The sequence below is a fragment of the Euleptes europaea genome, chromosome 20 (genome assembly GCF_029931775.1).
Source record: "Euleptes europaea isolate rEulEur1 chromosome 20, rEulEur1.hap1, whole genome shotgun sequence".
Lineage (NCBI taxonomy): Eukaryota > Metazoa > Chordata > Lepidosauria > Squamata > Sphaerodactylidae > Euleptes > Euleptes europaea.
In genome coordinates this window covers 165,211-187,035 of record NC_079331.1, presented here as the reverse complement: position 1 = coordinate 187,035, position 21,825 = coordinate 165,211, and the positions used below count along the sequence as shown (strand labels likewise).

The window sequence follows — 21,825 nt, the reverse complement described above, 5'->3', positions numbered from 1 at the left end:
ACATCGCCCCCCGACGCTGCCAAACGTCCCTGTGGCGCCCGCCCCCCCCCCCGGCGCGCGTGGCTGGGCGGGCGGGCGGGCTCCCAGGGGCGGCTGGGGCCGAGGCAGCCGAGCCGGGTGTCCTGCAGCCTCCCCGGCACCGCCGAGCGGGAAGGAGCCCCGACGCCCCGCCCCCCCCTGCAGGGGGCGCGATTCTGCTCGCCTGGGGAAGGGGCCACCGGTCACGTGTGCGTGCGGGGCAGGGGCTCCCACCGCTTCAGGGAGGGCCCCCCCCTCTCTCTGGAGACACGCCAGGGAGGGAGGGGGGGCGGGGGCCGTAGTCGGGGCGGCCCCCGCCAGAAGCCCGGCCGAGGGGGCGTCTCTGCAGGGCGCTCGCGAGTGAGGCCGCCGCCGAAGACCCTCCGCCCCCCCCCCCCCGCGGAGACGCGACAGCGGCCAGGGGCCCCGCAGGGAGCCCCCATTCCACCGCGCCGCCCCCCCCCGCCCCCCGCCGCCGGCGGCTTCTCTCCTGCCCCGGGAGGCCGGCCGGCCCCTCAAGGCAGGCGGCGTCGCCGCGTCCACCGGCTGGGCTGTCCGCCCGCCCTGCGAAGTAGGCCCCCTCTTGCCGGGGAGGCGGGGCAGCAGTGAGGACGCTGGTGGCCGGCCCGGCCCGCGCATGCGCTCTGATGGGACCGGCCCGGGCCGCTCTAGGCGCGCCCGAGGAGCAGCGAGAGGGAAGCTTCCGTTTCCGGGGCGCCGCGAGAGATGCGCGTGGAGCGGTGCTACTTCTGCGCGGGGCCCGTCTACCCGGGCCACGGCGTCGCCTTCGTCCGCAACGACAGCAAGGTAGGTGGGCGGGCGGAGGCGCCCCCGCTTCCCCGGCAGCCTGCGGAACGGGCCGCCACGCAGGGTGGAGCCCGCCGGCAGCGGGATCTCCGCCTCCTGGGAGGGGGGGAGAAAGGGGGGGAGGGGGTGCCGTGGGGCGAGGTACCGGCGCCCCCCCATCCTGTATGTCGCCCCCGCCTCCCCCCCCCCGCAGGTGTTCCGCTTCTGCAAGTCGAAATGCCACAAGGGCTTCAAGAAGAAGCGCAACCCCCGCAAGGTCCGCTGGACCAAGGCCTTCCGCAAGGCCGCCGGCAAAGAGCTGACCGTGGTGAGTCCGGCGGGAGCCGCGGGACCTCCGCCCTTGGCCCGGGTGGCGGATCCTACCCCCCACCCCCCAAGGAACGCCTGATGCGGCCCCGGGGCAAGGCTGGTTGGGGGGGGGGCTGGGGGCTCGTCAGCTGGCACTGAAGCATCGAGGGCGGGCGGGCGGGCGGGCAGGGGGGGTTGCAAGGGGGCCTTGGAAGCTCAGCAGTTCTCTTGCTGTGACCCCCACAGGACAACTCCTTCGAGTTTGAGAAGCGCAGGAATGAGCCCGTGAAATACCAGCGAGAGCTCTGGCAGAAGACAGGTAGGTGCCCTCGCTGCCTGCCGCGGGGCAGAACTACCCCCCCTCCCCCCGCTCGACCACCAGGCATCCTCGGCTCACAGGATGGGAAGACTTTCCTGCCTGGATCTGCCAGAGGGTTTGTATCTCCAGAGCAGAGATACCTGGGGGACTTTTCATTTCTTCTTGGAAAAGTAGCCTGAAACCTGGGGGGGGGGGAAGGTATTCTGATAGCTGAAGCCTGCAAGTATTTTTACCTGCAAAAAAAAGTAGAAGTAGACAGACTGCCCAGACTGTGGAAACTCCGCTTGAAGGGCCAGAATGGGGGGCAACCCCCCCACACACACAACAGCTCCTTTGGCTGTTTGCAATGTGATTTATCATCGGATCAAATTAGAGAGTGCTTCTGTTCTTCCGAGTTCTAAGAGTCGGATTTCAGTGATCAGAAGAGCGGGCCTGCAGATCATTCTGCCAGGGGGTAGGCGGGGTTGGGCTGGGGGGCAGTGCCCGTCAGAGGTCATCTCATGAACTCGTGGCCGAGGCGACATTTGAATCTGGGACCTCCTGTTAACTAATGTACAACAACAATTTGTAGTAAACCACTTTGAATAAGTTTACATATCAAGGTAGTCCACATTGAGTAAATGTAAATACTTAGTCACAATGCCACACAAACAAGCTTTGTTTGGGTGTTTTCACCAACTGAATTTGTGAATGGCTCATTCTAACGTGACGGCCTCCTTGTTTTCCAGTTGACGTAATGAAAAGAGTGGAAGAGATCAAGCAGAAGCGGCAAGCCAAGTTCATCATGAACAGGTACGGGGGCCGTTGGCCCCTTCAGGCTTTAGCTGAGCAGGTCTTTGACCTCAACAGAGACTTCTGGGCCAGAAACAGCCAGATGACCGTTACTAATTTGGGACGCCTGCACAGGTGGTTCTTGGGGCGAGGCTTTCCCCCAGGAGTCGGGGCCTGTCCCGAACACGGGGAGAAGGGGCTGGCTTCGCAGGGTGAATTGGAGAGGGTGGGGGCCCAGTGGGAAGCACTGGCATCCCAGTCAGTGCCTGAAGTAGCCAATGGCTGAATTTTCTCTCAGTGCCCATCAGCTGCAGCTTCCGGAAAAACTGGAAATATTTAATCCGCTACTGTGATATCACATCTTATTTGCATTTGGTTTTGGAATAAGTAAGAGTGTTTTTCACGTTCCCCCCCACCCCAGACTAAAGAAGGGCAAAGAGCTGCAGAAAGCTCAAGACATCAAGGAAGTCAAACAGAACATCCACCTCATTCGAGCTCCGCATGCAGGTGAGCCTCTGGGGACCAGAAGGTTGATCACCTGGCGTATTACTGCTTGAAAGTAGCTTCCCAGATGTCCACAGTCCTGACACGGCTCACTTGACTTGTGAGCTGCAGTGACCGCATGTTGTCTTCAGGGCTCGGGCCTCCTGCCTCCCAGTGGGAAGAGGGCAGGTGTGCCACCCAGCTGTCTCCCACGTTAGAGGTGTTTTCACGGATTCCCTGGGGCCTTTGCAAAGGAAGTTCTCTTGCGGTGAAGCATGGGCACCCGCTCTCCTGGGTCCCAGTCAGGGCCCTTTTGTCCTGGGCTGGCAGCAGTGATGCCCCCTGCCAAGGCACCCCTCTCTTCCCAGAGGGCTTCCCCTCTAGGGCAGCTTGCAGAAGCTGCGCTCATTCGGACTTCTGCAGTGGTAGACGCAAATGCCGCTTGGGCTGGGCTTCTGCACCCAGGTGAGAGAAAATCAGGAAGCTGACATGGGTAAGAGTGAACCTTACAAGGCATACACTCTGTAGAAATGTGTGCGCGCCAAAGCTAGAACCCTGCATGGGCCAAGGTGTGCGAGGCAGTTCAAAGAGGAATGGAAGGGGCACGCGGGTGACTTGTGATCATCACGGGTTGGAAGGGCGAAGATGCTCCTGTTGCTCTGAAGGAATGTTGGAGATGCCCAGAGGGGTGCTCTGGGCTGAGGTCCTGAGCCCCCGAGGTCACAGCCTGCTCCCACTCGATTGGAGGCATTGTGGTGCAGATCGTGAGTTCAGGGAGGCAGCCAGAACAGCAGTGCCAAGGGCTGTGAGGGAAAAGAACATCTCCCTCTGGAAGAAGAGATTTAATACTGCAGCCAGGGAGGGACTGGGAAGTATGGCTGACCCCTCAGGAGCTGAACTCAACACAGTCGTTTTCATTACTTTCAGGCAAAGCCAAACAGCTGGAGGAGAAGATGGTCCAGAAACTAGAGGAAGCAGTGGCCATGGAGGACTCTGCCTAGAGAGGCTGCTCCTTGGCATTGGGACTTGGCTGAGTGCGTGTCGTCGTCAGCTGACATTGTGGTCCAGGGGCGTGCCCGGGGCAACTTCTTCTCCTTGGGTTCAGGGCTCAGCTGGGGCAGGTGCTTGACCTGTCTTATGAGGCACCAGTGGCAGGGGGCTCTTATTTATATAATAAAGTATAAGCCCGTCAAAACAGCTGTTGCAGCCTGCATGAGCCTTTTATCTGCCTGTTGCTGAAATCCACTGAGCTCCAGGGGGCATCTACTGAAGGGCCTTTGTGAGAGGGAGGGAGGGAGAGGTGTGGTCAGTTTTCTGGCAGTTGGGGGGGGGGCAGCTACTTCCCTGGTGGTCTCTCACAGCACGCATGCTGCTTCTCAGCCTCCCCCCCCCTTCCTGGAGCAACCCTCCTGGTCATTCTGAGGGCCGCCCCCCTTTTTTTGTTGTCTTCCTGCTTGTGGTGGTCTCCTTCTGCCGCGCTCTGTTTGCTGTCCCTTGCAGCAGCCGCGTGGCCAAGAGCCCATTCTGCATCCGTGTTCCTCTGCAACTGGTGCTTAGTGCCTCTGGTGAGCCTTGATTTCCCATGTACAGGGTTGAATCGTGAGCCTGCTCTCTCTTGGCCCCACAACTGAGGAAATACCATCGCTGTTCCATGCATGGGGGGGGGGGAATAGAAGTGGCAGTCATGGGCAGCAGCGGATCCTGGAGATCTTTGGGTGCTGATTCAGTCTGGCCAGCAGTACAGAAATGGGCAGAGCCCTGGCAGGCAGCAGGAATAGCAAGCCCTGTGATGCATGAACAACTGTCCTGTCGGTTGAAGCTCCAGCGGTGTTCTCTCGTGGCCTGTGATGCCTCGCCTCCGGGCACTCATCCTCCAGGTTCCTCTGAGCCTGTTCCATCTGCACTTGGCGGATGCTTCAACAGCCACTTTATTTCAGTGGGTTGTCCACGTTGCGTTTTGAAAGCGTTTGGAGGTTGTTGCTGACCGTTGTGGTTTGCAAGACTGTGTGTGTTTCCAGGCCTTTAAAACAAACAGGACTGCACATGACACAGGCTTGGGGGACGTCTCCTGCCACCGTTGGCTGCGGCGTGGGGCAGGCCCTAGGCCTGGTCCACTTTCCGGTAGAAGTGCCTTTAGGGAGTGCTTTGCCTTTGGGGCTTCTCGCCTGGTCTGCCCCCTGCTTGGCTGCCAGCTGTTGGGAGCAGCCAAAGGCAGCTGCTTGCTTTGGGGCCTGGCTCACTCTGACATACTGCAGGCGACTGTAGCACGCCGGCTGGGACTGGAAAGCAGCCCGGCTTTGCTGACTTTGCACAAAAAAAGATGTTGGGGTGGGGTGGGGTTTACCTCTCAGGTGTGCCCAATGGGCAAGTATGTTTGGGTCTCCTGGGACTGAGGGAACCACGCCAGCTACTTGGATCCCAGCCGGGTGCTTTGCATCCAACCCTATTTATTATGCACCATGCTCTGAAATCAATAACTGTATTTTACAAGAGAAATCCGTTTCCACCAGATGCTTAAAAGAGGCCATAAATCAGATATTTTGCCGCAATCTCCTGGGAGCCTGGAACAGACCTTAAAAACAGCATCCGCTCAATTGTATATGAATAGAATGTTTCTTTTGCTCTGGCCTTCGTTAAACACAGAAAAAGAGATGTTTGTTGTAGACTTCGTGGTTCTTCCTGTCTCAACCCACCTGGCTGGATGCTGCCTGGAAGGGGATCTCCCCCCAGCTCTTGCCTGCACTGTGTGATGGCACAGAACGCTCACCAGCCAGAATATTGTGGAAGGGGAACGTTCATTGTAGCTGTGCCGGGGGTGGGAGACAGGAGTTCCAGCCCCGTGAGAAGCACAGTGGGTCGGGTCTGAGACAGGAGGGGCTCTGCATTCAGAGCAGGCTCCAGGCTCGTACTGCTCCTAGAGGCAGTGATCGTGCGATCCTCGTCACATGGAAGCAGTTGGGAAACGTTGCCTCCTGGTGCTTTTGAAAACCACACAAGGCACAGTTTTGCAAAAGAAGGTTCAGTTGAGAATTGATTGGAGGGGAGAAGCCTGGGGAAAGGATCCAAGAAAAATGGGGGCAACTGACGAGACGGATGGTGCGCTCTCTGAGAAAGCAGAAAGCCAGGCAAGGCAGCTGGCACTGGCTCGCTTGAGCCAGATGCCTCTTCCCGTATCTGCTCAGCCACTGGAGAGGGTGCGCAGCCTCAGGCGGGAACGGTAGCAGCCCAGCTAGACCTGCTGGCCAGCCAGCTGAGAGCACAGCCTCCTTGGGCCCCACCACTGAAGTGAGCTGGGAGATGTCAAAGGGTTACAGCTTCCTTCCTTCCTTCTGGGGAGAGGCCTTCCTGGGCCTGCACCCCACTGCTGGCCCTGCACACATGCCTCATGCTGCACCCCATGTGAGCGTGGGGATTTGCCCCGTGGGATTGGTTTAGTGTTGGCCCCGAGTGCTCAGGGAGGCTGGTTTCAACACTGAGGAGGAAAACTCTCAGCACACCCTGCTCCCCCCGGGTGCTGCTGCCTCCCTTTCCAGGTCATTTGGAGCACCGCTGCAGTCAAGCAGCGTCTTGGACACCCCCCCTCCCCACCACAAAAAAAACACACCTGCTGTCATTGACTAGAACCAACAGCGGCGGTCTCTTGGTAATCTGACCTACTTTCTGGGACCTGCCAAGTACTTCCTCATTACTGTCAACTGTAATTCATGGCTAATTGTCACACTGCTTGCTTGCAGCATGAAGTTCCGCCAGCTGCCGGGAGCTGGTGCTGAGTTTGCAGGTCACGCCAGAACCACTTTAGGGCTTCATCACCAACCCTGCAAACTCTGCTTATATATAGTCCTTATTAAACCCCAAAGGGGCAGATCCAGAAAGGAAGCCGGCAGTTGTATTTGGGGCAGCCCAATAATAGCCTGGACTCCTCTGCAAAGCTCCCCGTCACCTTCAATGCTCCATCTTCATTGAGAGACCGGGGTTGGGGTGGGGGGTTGCATAGGCCCTTGCTGCATTTGCTCCCTCATTCTGGATGTTTTTTTTCCTGTCTTTGCAATAAAGTATATAATTTTAGAAACCCTCAAAAGATGTGCTGCTGGATGCTGGTCTCCCTCTCCTGTCCCCAGTGGAACACACAATATGCCTCCCATGCAGAGCGCAAGGGGGCTGGGGGGCTAGAAGGGGTCTACTTCATTCGCTTCCTGTGTGTTTTATGAGCTGCAGGTTTATACACATTCCAAATCAACACATTTTGATTGTTTTGTTTTTCTGGTGTTAAGTGCTGATGATCTGATACACAATGACTGGACATATTAGAGATGGAAATAAAGAAGACAGTAAAAAGATGAAGTCTCACCCGTCTGGCTGAAGGAGTGCTTCATCCATGGATTGAAACGGAGCCTCTGGACCTTCCCCAGGAAATGAGACGAATCTAAAACCAACGGCTCTCCTCTCCCCCAGTCCCTCAAGACACAGAAAGCCGTGGAAACCAACGAGAGAGGCTGTTCCCCGGTGCGCTTCCAACTTTCACCCACAGAGCAGGCCAGAAACCAATGTGGTTTTCACCATCCTGAATAATTTGGTCTCATCTGCAAATGTGGCCACTACACTGCTCACCAAAATTCCAAATTGTTCATGAATACATGAAATAGCACTGGTCCCAATCCTGATCCTCAGCCTTCACTTTGGGAAACTGCAATATTCAGTGTGTCATCTAGAAAGCAGTGGACTCAGAACAGCCTCATGTAGCCTGGGACAAAAACGAACCCTTGGCCAGAGCCAACATTTACCTCCTCATGCCCTGTTCATCAGGAGATGCCAGACGATCCCTTTGCCAGAAGATGCTTGGTAGGTCAGGCAAGCGGATACAGCTTAGCAGTGCTTAACCGCCAAGCAATTCAGTTACTGCCGAACTAAAATCTGTTAGGTTTTGATCTCCCCTCCCCTCCAAGGGGCTCAGGTTCTCACTTGCTCCACTTTACCCTCCCAACAACCCTGTGAGGTAGGCTAGGCTGAGTGTGATGGAGCGTGATTTTGCCTGCCTGAGCAAGGATTGGAACCTGGGTCTCCCAGGCCCCAGCCTGACTCTGGCCGTCGCATCATCCCAGACTCCCTCAGCCGCCTGCTGCTCTGCCAATTCTGCTCTTCTGGGCTTCCACGACCGTGCTGGGGAGTGGCGGTGCCTTTCTGTGCTGAGCCTGGGCAGACCCCGCTCACGTCAAGGAGACGACAGGAAGCAGTTTCTTGTTTTATTTTACAATGGTTCACGAAATATATTTACAGCACATGGATTTTGCCTCAGTGCAGGACACAGTCAAGTTGCATAAGTAGAAACCTTTGAACTTGTATGAAAATCAAAGTACGAAAGAAAGCACAGAGCCGAGTGAGACGTCAGCTAAGTATGTAAAGAAAACGTTGGTCATGGTCAGAGCGAGAACTGTTAACAACGTCACTCTGCTTCTCCTGAAGGGGCTGTTGGTGGAAACCAACCACCAGCACCCTCCGTCTCACTCAACTGATCGAGTTCAGTCTCCTGGCACACCACACAACTGCGCAACGCAGAGACCCCCCCTTGAAAATGACCATCCACTCCCACGGAGCCTGTGCTGACTGCCCCCATCGCTCATCCCTCCTTGCTCCAAAGCCCTGGCTGCCCCCTGAGGAACCCCCCGGCCCTCCCCATCCATGTCGGGGGGGGGCAAGGGGGTCGCTTTCCTGCAGCAGCTTGTGCCAACAAAGTGAACCAGGAAGTCCTCAAGGGCAGGCGGGGACCTGCAGCAGATGACTGAGCAGAGTGGGTGGGGGGGCGGGGCTCACCCTTTGAAGTACAAATGTGATGTTGTTACCTTGGCAGTTTGGGAGAACAAAGTTATTTCGATATCAAACATCAGTAACAAACGTGGTTAAGCATAGCGTCCGGAGGCCATGCTGGAACAGCATTTCTTCACAGTGATATCTATGAAAAGTTGGAAAAAAAGTCAGCATAAAACATTTCCACTTTTTTTAAAGTGTATGCAAAAAATTATTTCTTTATATCAGCAATTATAAAATTACAAACCCTTTCTTGAAGTAACTGCATCTGTAAGTTATGATAGAAAAAGGTCTTGGGGAGGGAGACTTAAAACGGAGTTTGCATAAAATGGAAACAGGAGATCAGGCCAAACGGGAGGGGGTGGGTGGGAGAAGAAGACAATTCAGTTAAGACGACGTTGAATAGGCAGCACGGTAATTCAGCGGAGACAGCTAATGACTCAACCCAAAAAACTGACACATTATTCGGAAACCTTTACAGCAGGGGAGACAAAATCAATATTTCAAAATATGCCATTAACAATTTTGCTCTTAACTGTAGTTTTGGCACCTCATTGAATCAGTTACTTCTTTTCAAAGACCAAAATACTTATAAAAGATATTACAGCTCTTTGACATACCTTGCAAATATAGTACTTATGTTCTGCAAACACGGAAACAGAGTTAAACATTCCCACAGAGTTGCACACACATGCATGATTCAGACGTCGATAACACTGGGTCAAGGATCTTGGCGCTGACATTTTGCATTTACTTGTGAGGAGTATCAGGCTGTTTCCTCCACAGAACGCGTTTCAGACTTGAGCCGGACAAACTCTTTTGCCACGTCGTCATTGTTCCGCTGAGAAAGGATCCTCAGGATCGTCAGCCCGGTCGTGTCCATGTGGATGCTCCGCAGCAGCGGGTACCAGGCGGAGCTAGTGCTCCTCTCAGCTATGCTGCGCAGCTGGATTACCGTCATGCCGATGATGCGATCTTCCCGGGCAAAGCAGTAGTCCTTCACGGAGAGGTGAAGCTCATAGGCCGCCAGCCTTTCTTCCTGGCTCAGCAGGCTGGGGAGAGACAGATTTGGGGGGGGGATGCAGACTGCATTGGCTGGCACCAGAGGCACTCGCTCTGGCCAGCTCAAGCAGAGCAGCCCCCAGCACAGGCCGCTGGGCTGCCAGCAACACGGAGGATGGGACCGGGCTTGCTAACCGCCCTCTCTTGCGACACGTGAGCTGCCACGCCTGGTGCAATCTGCTTAGCTTGACTTGGCTCACTACCAGGCAGGCCCTGAGTTACAGGGACAGTTGGATTTGCCGTGACTTGGGCAAATCTGCTCGCTTGCACAAATTAAGGACCACCACTAGGATTTGTGCTGTGTCTAGAGGCTGCAGCGTCCATGGAAGGAAAGCCAAATGGCACTTACAACTGGAACGTCTCGTTGTACTTGGGTGACCAGGTGTTGCTCTTGGTCTTGGTGCCGTGCTTCCTCCTCTTGTCGCTCAGGCTGGGGCCCAGGATGCAGACCTCCACAAAGGGCCGGAACATGGCACTGGTTTGCCAGGTGAGATGATTAATTGCCACCACTAAAACAACACAACAAACAGGGTGAGGCCATGGCTCCCGCAAGGCATGCAGAAAGCCCCCTGGCAGCATCTCCAGCTTGAGGAGTCAGGGCGCAGGGGAATGTGGACGACCTCCGCCTGAGATCCCGGAGAGCCGCTGCCAGGCAGAGTGGGCAAGGCTGGCCTCGGCACACCCAGGGCCAGACTCGGTAGAAAGCAGCTGCCAGTGTTCATCCCACACAATGCTATATGAAGCCTTAACATTCAAATCCCCATATCTGCTTCTGCTGCTTCCAACTGACCTTTGACCGTGACTTTATGCTCTCCGGTGCCCGGATGAGTGGCGAGGTCCACCTGAACAGAGATCTCCCCGACGGTGTTGTCAGTCGCCTGATCTGCAAAGGAAGGCCAGTTTTAGTGCAACGGGGCTCCTGACTGAGCAAGCCAAGGGCCAAGACGGGCGCCCATCTTCCTACCATGGCTAGGTGTGTGCATGGCCTTTGGCTTCTCTGTCATGCTTGGTCCTCCATCCCAGAGCACACTGTCGCCCTTGCTCTTTGATTCAGACTTTTTGGGTGGTTTTAGACCTGATAACTCTAGCCATCTTATCAACTCAAGACACAACACAACCCCCCCTCCCCACAATTCCCCTGGTCATCCGTGCAGAATCAGCAAGTGGGGCTGCAGAGGAACAATCCCATGGGGCTTGGGCACAAGGGGGGCCAATTTCCCCAGCCTCCCCACACTGCACCCCTCCTCTTGTCTAGAGGACTATTCCAAATGCAGAGGAGGAGGAGCAGGGTCCCTTTTGGAGAAAGCTTGCACGGGCTCTCGGTGAAATGCTCAAAGGACCTCAAGCCTCCTGCTGCAAGGGGTGAAGGAGCTCTGCTTCAGCACATGCTGAAGATCTTCTCTTCCAACTCAGCTGCAGCCCCACAGTTTCTATGGGAGGAGTTTTGTTTTTGTTGTACTTTTTAGATTTACTCTAGTCTTAACTGGAGATGGCAGAGAGAAAAAAAATGCAATGATCAGTTGCACCTAGCTTAATTTGCAGGGCACGTCCCCTTTCAGCTGAACATCTAATGCCTCAACAAGTCGAGAGAAGCAACCAGACCCGTAGAGAGTTTCTGGGAGCGCAGAGAGGGGGGGGGGGGATGGTGGTCACCAGTGCATCAGAAACATCTTCCCGAGCCCCTGTGGCTGGAGATCTTTTGGACCTGACGTGTTGCTGGGGAGTGTACTTCCACCTGCTGAATGGGCGTGATGGCATCCTCCTGAGCAAGATGGGAGGCCAAAGCAGAAAGGTCCCCTGGGGGGATTCAAGGGCAGCTGGGCCTTTCTGAAGCCTCTTCTACACCAGGACCACATGGAGTAAAAAGGCAGCATGAGAAGGGGACTGCTGGGGTCCCAGCCCAACAGGCTGCTGGCAGGCTTTTGACGTGGCATTTTTTCTTTTAACCCCCCCCCCAAAAACCCCTCATTCCCCTCTTGCTCCCTTTGTTTTCGGCTGTGGTTCAAAAACCAAGCCCAGAGCAAAGGCCAGGCAGTTCTGGATTCCTGCCGGGCTTCCGCACAGCCATGCAAGATTCACCCCCAATTGTGGGGGAGTTGTAATCTGCTTTCAGCAGTACTATGATTAAATAAAATGAACACCGGAGACCTCTTCAATTATTCTCCCACGGATGTGTACAAACACAAAGTAATTGGAAAATAAAGACTTTATCCAAGCCTATGAACTAAGTGGATTAATGTTGGCAAAACAGCCCAAACCTCCTGTTCCTTATGAAGGAAGCACTTGAAATGGTGGGGGGAGGGGGGGGGGAGAAGGCACCCTTGAGGTGCACCTGCTAGCCAAAGGACTTTAAAGAGTCTGGTGGTTCCAGCAAGAGTCTGGGGCAAGGTTTACTGATACGGAAACACTGCAGTCCTCCGATGGACTAGAAGGGACTGAATTTTAACGATCTTCTACCCTCAAAGGATGGTGCCTTGGAAGGTAGCCAGGGCCTCCAAACACAGCACTCAGGATCTAAACAGGGAAACGGCTGGCTTCCAGTTCCACTCAGTCTACACATGGTCCAGACGCATCGGTATGTTGCCTGGGGAGGACCTGTGTGCTTACTTTCCACCCCACATGCGGCACTGTGAAGAGGCATGCATACTGATTTTCTGTAAAAACCTGATATTAGCGCTCTTCACTCCCACCCACTCCCCCCAGAGGCAAGACAACCATTCTTAGATTAGCATATTTATTTATTTACTTCTGCTAAAAACAGGGACATTTGACAAACACTTGTGTGAGTGGGGGAGGACATGAAGACCTCTATTTTTCAAGTGGGGACGTGCCACAGTATCCTTGTGGCCCCTTGGAATGACAGTTGCCTGTATTGTCTTGAGATGATGGGAATCATACCAGCCCCTCTGCTGCTTCCCTGGATTTTGGATCAGGCCCAGAAGGGAGGGGCGACTGTCTTAATTCAAGGGGAGGGCATTACAGCTTAAGCAGCTTCCCAACCCTTCGTGGAGCCAAACCTCTTGGCCAGTGGCTCAAGTCAAAGCAACACTGACCTCTCAAGGAAATGGGCATGTGGAGAACTGGCTCCTAAGTGGAAAGGCCCACCGGGGCCTCTCACGGAGCTGAAGATTCAGCACCACACACTGGCATCCAAAACTGGAACCTGAACAATGAGAGCTCTCTCCAAGCTGCAAAGTACCAAACATTCTCCCTTTTGTGAAGGAAGTGCCACCAACGCAAGGAACAAGTGCTGGATGGAGCCCTTCGCAGCCACAGTGTTTCTCTCGCTCTTCCTTGAGGAGGAAACAGCCCAACCCAAGATGCCAAATGACTTACTTTGTGATGTCTGGGTATCAATGAACTTCTTTACCAGGACGTCTGTTGTTTGAGTGTAAAGGTTGAGTGCATATTTAAGAGACTGCAAGTCTGGACTCTTCTCCAAGAAGGTCTTCTTCAGCCCGTTTCCCCCCGCATGAAAGTATTGCTAGAAGGTAAAGCACAGAGGTGAAAGGAGAACTTTCCCAACCTGGCCTTGGTGCAGGAAAGGCCTTCCACCCCCACCAGCAGAGGACAGGATGGAGGCCACAGGACATGGGGCTGGGCCGAAATCTTCGCCCCCTCTAGCCTATAAAAGCCTGTCTTTCCGGCAGCCCATGCAAACATATCTGAGACACTGGGAAGCTCTGCTAAGCCCTCTCTGCTGAACGACCCAACGGACAACTACACTGCCAGCAGGGAAGCCATTCCTGCCTCACTCTGCATGCTAAAGTTGAACAGTAATTGCCAGCTGTGTCCAGGGCGTTTGAACACAAAAGGAGCAGGGCTTGGGATCTGTCACCTACACCTTAAATGCCACCCACCCCCAATTATGCAAATAGCCTCAAACCCTGCCTGCCCAAAAAATAGGGACTGTACCAATCTGAGGCAGGACTGGAAGGGATGGGCAGGCAGCCAACGGGAGCTTTTGCAACTCAGAACAAGGCCTTGGCCAAGAATGCCAACTGGACAAGAATGTCCTCAAATCTGCTTGAAACCCCCAAAGCGTTCTGGCTTTTTGAGCAGACGCCCTGCCAGAGTCTTGGGAGGGCTCTTCTGTCTTGATCCTGCCTGTCAGAAAGCCCCTCGGGGAGAGGCCGTCCCCCTGGGCCACGGGGGCTGACGACTGGGAATAGGCTCCTTTTCTTAGGCTGAGAAGCAGCAGGGAGAGCAGAGGCTGCCAGCAGCTGGAAGGCCTCTTCATACCTGCTAGCCGACCAGGGACGACGGGGACTCACAGTACGTGTTTTCCGGTTGCCGCACCAGAATGACCAAGCTATTCTGGCAAACTCAGGGGCAGCAGGGACCCTCACGTGCAACTCCCGAGGAGGACAAATCCCAGAGGGAAGAGGTTTTTATGCAAGCCCCATTTCCACCACTGCCGCTACCCTGGCACAGGCTGCACGGGCCACACATTCCCTAAATAAGCCATACCTTAATCGTTGCCAGCACCACGTCCATGATTGCACACTGCCTCAGGGTCAGGCTCTTGGCTTCTTCTCGAATGACGTGGTCCTGGAAAAGAAGGCACAGTCTGAGGCCATCACACTGCCTCTCCCAGTGTGGGGCCAAAAGGCCTCTGCTGAGAAGAGGAGCCTTGGAGGCGAGAGCCTAGCCTAGCCAGCACCAGAATGCCCTCAGGGGCTCAGAAGAGGAGGGGAGGCAGCGCGGATGCCCCACTGCCTGGCTCCGGCAAACACCTCTCGGCCACGAGGGAGCCGCTGCTGTTCTCTGGATGGCATGCAGGTACGCTTACCTTCAGTTTCGATAGCTGTCCTAAGTCTTTGGCTGCACTGAAGATCATCTGAGGGCCCTGTGAACAGAAGCCAACGAGGCCAGCATGAGACTTTCCTCTGCTGCTTCATAATGCCGCATCACGCCTTTCCACAGCTGCGCGTTCCGGTCCTGCCCCCCCCCCGCCCCCAGTCGTCCTGTCCAGTGGAGGAGGCCCCTCGCTCTCCGAGAGAGAGAGAGAGAGCGAGAGAGAGGGGGGGGGCTTACGGTTTGGTCAGTCAGTGGGGGGAGCACAATCTGCGCCTCGATTCTGTTCAGGACTTGCTTCCAGAGTTCCTTTAGTACCCGCTTCAGAACGGTCTTCTCACAGATTTTTGCCGAGAGGCTTAAGCTGAAAGAAATGGAGCAGAGAGCCCACTCTAAATGGAGGCCACATCCTGGTCAGCTCAGCCTAGCAGCGGCTTTAAGGGCTGAGCCTCTTTCAGCAGCTTGGGGGGAAAGCACCATGCTGCAGGGGCTGCCCTGTTTGAGCCTGTCTTAGGGAAGGCTGCACATAGGCAGAACAGAAGCCTCTCCCTAGGAGAAGGAGACACCAGGGTCAGCGTGTGGAGGAGACCTGAAGGGTTCTTCCTGTGGCTTCCGTCACACCCCCAGAGGGCAGCAAGCTCCCCCTCCCCATCATCAACTGAGCCCCCTGCCCAGGGGTGCCGTCACCCTGTGTGCGGACTGGAGCAGGGTTGGGGGCAGGGGAATGGTCCCGCAATGAGCAGAAACATCGGGCCCTTCCAGTCCTTAGCCGTTAAGAACAACTTCCTTGCTCACTCTGTGGATTCTGCCACATTCAATAACAGAGTATTCCCCTCTCTCCTGGCCAGGAGACAAGCACGGCTTGTAAGCCAATCCAATGACTGGGCTTCCCTATTCGCTTACTTCCCCATGCAGATTAAGGGATGTGGCCAGAAAGCCACTGGAGATGTCCCTGGCAGACCCGGGGGCTGGAAGTGCCACAGAGGCAGCCACTGCTGACGCCAGAGAGCATGACAGGAAAGCTGTAGGGGCTACATGAGAAAGACATCCACCATACGGCGCTCATTTGGATGGGTCTTGAAAGGTTTCAAGGGAAAAACAACAGTTGTGCTAATGCCCCCCCCCACTTCCCAGGGTCTTTGAGGGGGGGAGCGTTTCCCCACAAACAAACCTGGCAATCTTCCCCACATGCACATCTCACAGAGGGCCCACTGCGCCCACCTGCAGAAGCCCTCAGCCTGCCCACACTGCTTACGTTTTGTCAAGGAAATCCATCAGAGGGCGCAGGACAATCTCTGCCTCCACAGCGCTGCTGTTCTGGGCAGGCGGGGCGGCAGCACCATTGCCTCGCATCTGATTTAACTCCAAGCTCATCTGCCTCACACAGTCCTCAATGACAAGCTGGAAACTAAAAAAAACACCCCAAGGTGCCCCCCCCCCGAAAAGAATGGGTGAGGGTCGAAAGGTGCAAACTTGCCCTGGGCTGAGCGCACTCTCTGCCCCCTCTCCTCAAGGCCTTTTCTTCCCCTCTGGCCCTTGGAGTCTTCTGGCCCCCTCCTCGTGGCCCAGTTTCGGCAGCTCCAGGCCTTGGCCTGACACAGAGTGTTTTTGACCACTCTGTTCTATGAGCTGCATTTCAGTTTGGAAAGCCTTTCTGTTTCCAGTGGCAACCAATGCTCCACTGAGGAAGGGCTCAACTGCTTCAGGAAGCAGCAGTCGGGGGAGGGTGGGTCTGAGAAGGCCCCTTAGGACCTGGCGAGCTTCTTACCTGGCCCCATATGTCACACTGAGCTCATCCAGGACGCTGCTGAGCTTGATCTGAAGCTCTTTCAGGGCAGCGCTTGCCTCTGGGTCCAGCTGAAAAGGGACACGGGACGTTAGGCGCAGCTCTTTGCTTCAGCACAGTTAGTGAGAAGGAAAACACAGCCCTGGATTGGGTGACATTAATGAAAAACAATGGTGGAAACGCCCAGGGCCAGCCCAAGGCAGAAAATCCAAATGGCCTCCTAATTCACATGGGGTCCCCTGTGCCAGGAAGTTCTTCTGTGCAAGCCCCACTGAGAGGAAGGGGAACAGAGCTTGTGCAGGAAAACTTGCCAATGGTGGTGTGTGTGTGTGTGTGTGTCAGATTGCACCATCCAAAATGGTGCCCCAAACCAAACGTTCAAGTCACAAATCAAAGGTCCTCCCTCCCTTGAGCAGCTAGGATGAGCCCCTCCAACAGGGCTACAGGGCTCGCTTAAGGTACCAGCCACATAAAAGGGCCCTGAGAGAACAGGCTGCCCTGGCTGCCCTGGCTCTCTCCCCCCGTTGGGATGGGAAGGGGTTTCCACGCCGTTTTGCATTAGTGTAGAGCATCCCATCGCGAGAAGACTCTCGGGGCCCATGCTGTTTCCAGAGGCAGGAGATGCAGGAGGGGAAGCAGCTGATCATTCCCAGCCCTTCCAGGACCCAAGCACGGGCTGGGGCAGTGATCCAGAGGAAGCCGGGCACACCTGCCCTGCCGAGATCCTGGCCCTCTCCAGCACACACCCTTTGATGCCAGGCAAGCTGTGGCACCCTCTTGGGCAAGGAGGGCGCAGACAGAGCCCGGGCGCTTCATGCACAAGCACTGACACTGTCCCAACAACCAGCCCAGCAATGGCCTTCTGTCGCCAGCACTGTGGTGGCGGCCTCATGAATTCGCCTTCTTAAGTTCACCCCCTTATCTTGCATGGATTCTCTTCTCTTTCCAAACTTTCAGGCATTAGTGTCCCTACTGGGGAGGGCCTCAGCCTCTACGGCCTGTTGGCCCTCCAGAATAACTGACGGGCCTCTGTGTGAATCAGGATGCTGCTCTAGACGGACCCTCACTGGTCAGATCCAGCAGGCACTGCTCCATGTTCTTACTGGGGGAATATCTGCAAGTGCGTCTGAAAAAATTCAGGAAGAGCCTTTCTGACTGCAACTGGGGAAATCCCTGCTGAGCAGTCTAGCAATTGGGTGGCCTAGGTGAGGTTGGCTGGCCTCAGGGAAGCTGATCAGAGCAAACTCCCTGGTTCTTTCCAGTCATATATGCCAATGCGTGTGCCTGGAAAGGAGGCTGCCTGGTTCTCGGGGAGGAGGAGGCCATCCTGAGGAAGACAGAAACAGCCATCCTCCCCCTGGTTAGCAACCCCCCGCCCCTTGGTGCTGAGGATGCCTTGCTGAAGGTGGGAAGTTGCGTATGTAGGAACGGACAGAGAAGGGCTTGTGATGCACACGCTGACCACAGGGTGACCTGCCTCCCTATAGTGGAGAGTCAGATAGGGGGCAAGACTCAGGGGTTCTGGTGCATGTTGGGACCAGCGGCACCAAAACTGCAGCTGTGCAATCTGAGAAGAAAAATGCAGGTTGCTCGGCTGGAGGCTGAAGTCCAGGACTGACACAGCAAGCAGCTTACTTGGCTGATCAGAACGCACTACTTGCAGGTGATTAACTTTTTGCACGGATTGTCCGGGAATTCCACGAGCATAACTAAGAGCGTTCAGAGTTAATTCCCTGTCTGAAAATGCCCCCGTTATGACAACTGAGCACAGCATTTATTAAGCCCAGGCGAAAGAAAACCAACACACTTGCAGCTTATCAAGGGAGTCCAGCTGTGAAGGCGGTTCCCGTCCTCGCTAAGCACTTGCTTGCACCTCAGCAGAGGCAAGCAAGGAGGAACTTCCATGCCAAGGCATGCTGGGACCAGGGATTGCCCGCTAATGCCGTCAGGGGCTGTGAATCAGTGTGGGAGGTGGGGTTGGGAGCGAGAACCTGGAGGTGGTGCCCGGCCCGCCGAGCAGCTTCTCCCCCAGCAGTGACGAGGGTAGGGGCGGGGGGGCGGGCATGTGTGGATGGGGGAGTGCCAGGCCTGCCTTGAAGGCTCTGCACACAACACCGACAGGAGATGCTCTCTCTCCCCGCCTCAGTTCCCCAAAAGTGAAATGGGAAAAAAACACAAGTGCTCTGCTCCACAGGGTTACAGTCAAGGTCCATGAGATGGTAGCACCCCCCCCCCCACAAGCACTTTGCGTGCTGGAACGCTGCCTCAAAACTGCCCAGAGGCCCCCACTGCTCAGCATGCCAAAGCCCCCTCCTACACACCAAGGATGCTGAAAGGCTGGACTGGGGCCACAGCCCCTCGTGGCAAACATTCACACGGAGTAAGAGCTGACTCTGGCTCCCCCCCCCCCCCGGCCTTGCACTCCCCTCTGCCTACTCGGCACCCTCTCTGTCCTCCCCGGGGGGTGGAGGGTTGGGCCTTGATTTGCAGTCCCACAGAGGGCTTCAAGGGAGGCCTCCAGATGATCACCCACTCCTGGCATTTAGGCCGCTGGTTCCCATGGCATTAAACCACTCCAAACACTGGAAATGCATCTGTAAAGCAAAACTCCGTGGCCTTCACACAGCTTATAACAAGAGAAGCCTCTTTTGTCTACTGGAAAACCAGAGGCACAGAGGTGGGGCTCCGCCAGACCCTTCTGGTGACTCAGCCACACTGATGCACAGGCAGGAAGGGGGTCAGGAGGGAGAGAAGACGTTGGCCAGCACAAACCTCGAAAGAGAATCGCTCTCCTGCTTGCTTCTGTGCAGGACGCGGCAAGTTAAAGGTGTTAGACAAAGACAGGGTGACATGACAGACAGAACCCGGCACCCCTCCCCTGCCCCCACCAAGCAAACCAGCACTGCTGAAACCAAACAAACCACCAAACAGAGTCACAGGATGGTCCAGGGGAAGAGGTCGGCAGAAGATGGCACAGCAAGATGGAACCCACCACCACCACCTCCAGCCTCGCCAGAGGCAGGCCTGGCTCCTCCCTCCCAGAATTGGATGTGGCGCCAAGCAAGCCACATGCCCTTGGCGGGAGGCTCCCTCCTGTGGCCCCCGATGCCAGGGGCTGGGAATGGGGCGGCGGAAGGTCACTCACCTCTTTCCCCCCCATGGCTTCAAACATTTTCTCAAGCTGGACTCGCAGCTGCTGGATGTTGTTCATCAAGATGCAGGGCTGCAAGAAAGACGGGCAGCAGTGACTTTTGACCCCTGACCAAGCCCTGCCACCAGGCAACACAACAAGACACAGCTCTCAACATGGAGGCTTTTTCGAAACTCACACCCCTGGGGTGGGCCGGGCTGAGCAGCCTCCCCCAGTGGGAAGCCTGGCCTTGATGCACCAGCATTTTCCTCCGGCCGACTCTGGGGATTTTAATTTCTACCGTGACAGAGGGTCCCTGCCCACCCCCTCCTCCTCCTGTCTCCTTGGGCTTTATCTTTTTTTCCTGGAACGTTTAGGAGATGCACGCACATCATCCAAAGTGGAGCCTCCTTCCATTACTATCCAGTGTGGAGCTGCTGGAAATGGAAAAGGCGGCTGCAATGTGATGCCCCTTCAGAAACCAGGACCCAGCATCCCACCAGGCCACTTAGACAGAGTTTTACCCCTCAGAAGCCAGCAGGCCCAGAAAGGCCAAAAGCCCAGCATTTTGATATGACAGACCAATCAGGAAGGGCGCCTCCCCACAGGTCTGGGTGGCCCCTGGCAAAAGGCAGCAGCAGCAGCAGAGGAGGGCCTCAGCCTAGAGGCCCCTCCAGAGCAGCTGGAAGCAGGATGCCGGACTGGTCTGTTGCAGCTGTGCTCTTCTGAGCCCCACCCCCATTTCTCCCTCTTAACCAGATGGCCTCCCCAGAGAACTGCTTCTGTCACATCAGATGGCAGCAGGAATGCAGCACACGGAACAGCTATCCAACTTTGTACTCACCACATTTCCTTTATCACAGTAGGAGCTGAAATCCTGGCTTATAATTGCTGCATACTGAAGGAGCTCTTTATAGATTGTCTGGAACAAATAAGGGAGCCAAGTTATTGCAGGGACTGTGCAGCGGGACACAAGAGCCCCGTGCAGGGTATGGAAGACTCCCCTAGCTATCTTCTGAGAATCCTTACAACCACCCTGCGAGGTAGGTTGGCAGGACAGGAGACTGGCACGCCTGGGCCGCCTAGTGGGTTCATGGCAGAGGTGACCTCCGAACCGGGAAGCTCTCAAGGCATCCTCCAATCCCAGGCGTAGGGTGGTCCTCGGTTTCCTGCGCAGACCCTGCAATTCCCCAGTCCAGGCTCGCTCTTCGGGGCAGGTGCCGCTGCTGTTGGCGGGCAGAGAGGAGGAGAAGCTGCCGCTCTGGGTCCCTTTTGCCCCTGTTTCTTGAGGGGAGGGGGCTGGGAATGGGTTTTCCTCCTCCCTGTGCTGGCAGCCGGAGCACCCAGTGTGCACAACCATCACACAGTGCCTTGAACTTTGGAAGCTCTGATCGGGAGGAGGGAAAGAGAGCCGCTGGAAGGCAGTGGGTTTGCACCCACGCCTGCCTGGACCATTCCCACAGCCCACCTGAGAATGTCTTGCTCTCAAAGGAAAGGTCTCCAGGAGCCTAGCTGTTATCAGGCAGGTCTGTGCAAGGCCAGCCTGGACCTTGCCCCTGCCAAGCATGGCTCCCTGCCCTCCCCCTCAATGAGAAAGGTCACAGGTAAATAGGTAGGTAGGGGCCCCCCTTGCCTACCCATGGCTGACCTGCAGGGTGCAGTCCTTCCCTGGGAAGAGATGCCACTCGCATGGGCCACTTCTCTGCAGGCCACAGAGGAGATGCTCTCTGACAGGGTGCCAGCCCAGCATAGGCACACACCCCCTCGGCCACTCTTGAGAGGATTCACGGAGAAGCCTGTCGCTTCCAATCATCCCTCCAAAACACAACGGGGCAGATCCCAAGAGGATATCACTCTACCTTAGCAAATCTTCGCATCAGATGAGAGAGGGCTTCAGGGTTCGGACACTCCAGCTTCTTTATAATCTCAAAACTCTGGTTGAGTTGGGTGAAGACGTCCACCACAGAGCAGGAGAAAAGGGCATGGTCCGAGGTCTGCTGGAACTGCAGGAAGAAGCAAGCACGGCTCACCCAAGGGCCACGCGGCTGGGCCTGCCCCTGGCCCCGAAGGCTTCAGGGCTTGGACTGGGACGGCTTGCTGTTTAATCCAGTTTATTCCAGGACATCTTTGGTGCTAATGGTCTGGGCACAGACACGGCCCTTCCTTTAAGGAGAACCCCTGACAAGGCCCATGGAAGACAGCCTGCTTTGGCTGGATTATCAGTCTCCTCTCTCTTCACAGAGGACCGAGCCTACAGCTGCAGCCAGCCCAGCCCCAGCCCAGAAAGGGCATTTGGCAGACACTTTCCAAAAGAGGCCGTGCCAGGGCATCACCAGGCAACAGGATGTGATGCAGGAGTGGGGGCTGCCATCTCGGGGACCCCTCCCAACCAGGCTTCCACTTCTGCCCTCCTCTCACCCCATCTTTCTTGTCTCTTCCCAGGGCAGCATGAAGAAACTCCAGGGAGACGTCCTCATTTTCATCCAGCCACTCAATGACAAATGGCTCAAACCACCTAGGGACACAATCAAGCCAGCTTCTCAGGGTGGGGTTTTGGGTTTT

At 55.9% G+C, this 21,825-nt stretch overlaps 2 protein-coding genes across 2 annotated transcripts in view; one reads left to right on the top strand and one right to left on the bottom strand.

Annotated features, from left to right (window-relative positions):
- Positions 1–738: 738 nt before the first annotated feature.
- RSL24D1 (ribosomal L24 domain containing 1) lies at positions 739–3,720 on the top strand. The gene is made up of 6 exons (XM_056865976.1): positions 739–825; positions 1,019–1,132; positions 1,360–1,432; positions 2,161–2,224; positions 2,625–2,710; positions 3,614–3,720. The coding sequence occupies exons 1-6, from the start codon at positions 745–747 to the stop codon at positions 3,685–3,687; spliced, it is 492 nt and encodes a 163-aa protein (XP_056721954.1). The 5' UTR covers positions 739–744; the 3' UTR covers positions 3,688–3,720.
- Positions 3,721–8,947: 5,227 nt separating this feature from the next.
- UNC13C (unc-13 homolog C) overlaps positions 8,948–21,825 on the bottom strand; it is a 63,316-nt gene continuing 50,438 nt past the window's right edge. The window contains exons 19-31 of the mRNA XM_056865977.1: positions 21,682–21,778; positions 21,123–21,266; positions 20,108–20,185; positions 19,279–19,356; positions 16,116–16,204; positions 15,603–15,755; positions 14,588–14,711; positions 14,343–14,399; positions 14,021–14,101; positions 12,887–13,034; positions 10,341–10,433; positions 9,900–10,059; positions 8,948–9,540 (exon numbers count right to left, since the gene is read on the bottom strand). Coding sequence (XP_056721955.1) covers positions 9,255–9,540; positions 9,900–10,059; positions 10,341–10,433; positions 12,887–13,034; positions 14,021–14,101; positions 14,343–14,399; positions 14,588–14,711; positions 15,603–15,755; positions 16,116–16,204; positions 19,279–19,356; positions 20,108–20,185; positions 21,123–21,266; positions 21,682–21,778 — 1,588 coding nt within the window. The 3' untranslated portion in view covers positions 8,948–9,254. The remainder of the gene's footprint in view (positions 9,541–9,899; positions 10,060–10,340; positions 10,434–12,886; positions 13,035–14,020; positions 14,102–14,342; positions 14,400–14,587; positions 14,712–15,602; positions 15,756–16,115; positions 16,205–19,278; positions 19,357–20,107; positions 20,186–21,122; positions 21,267–21,681; positions 21,779–21,825) is intronic.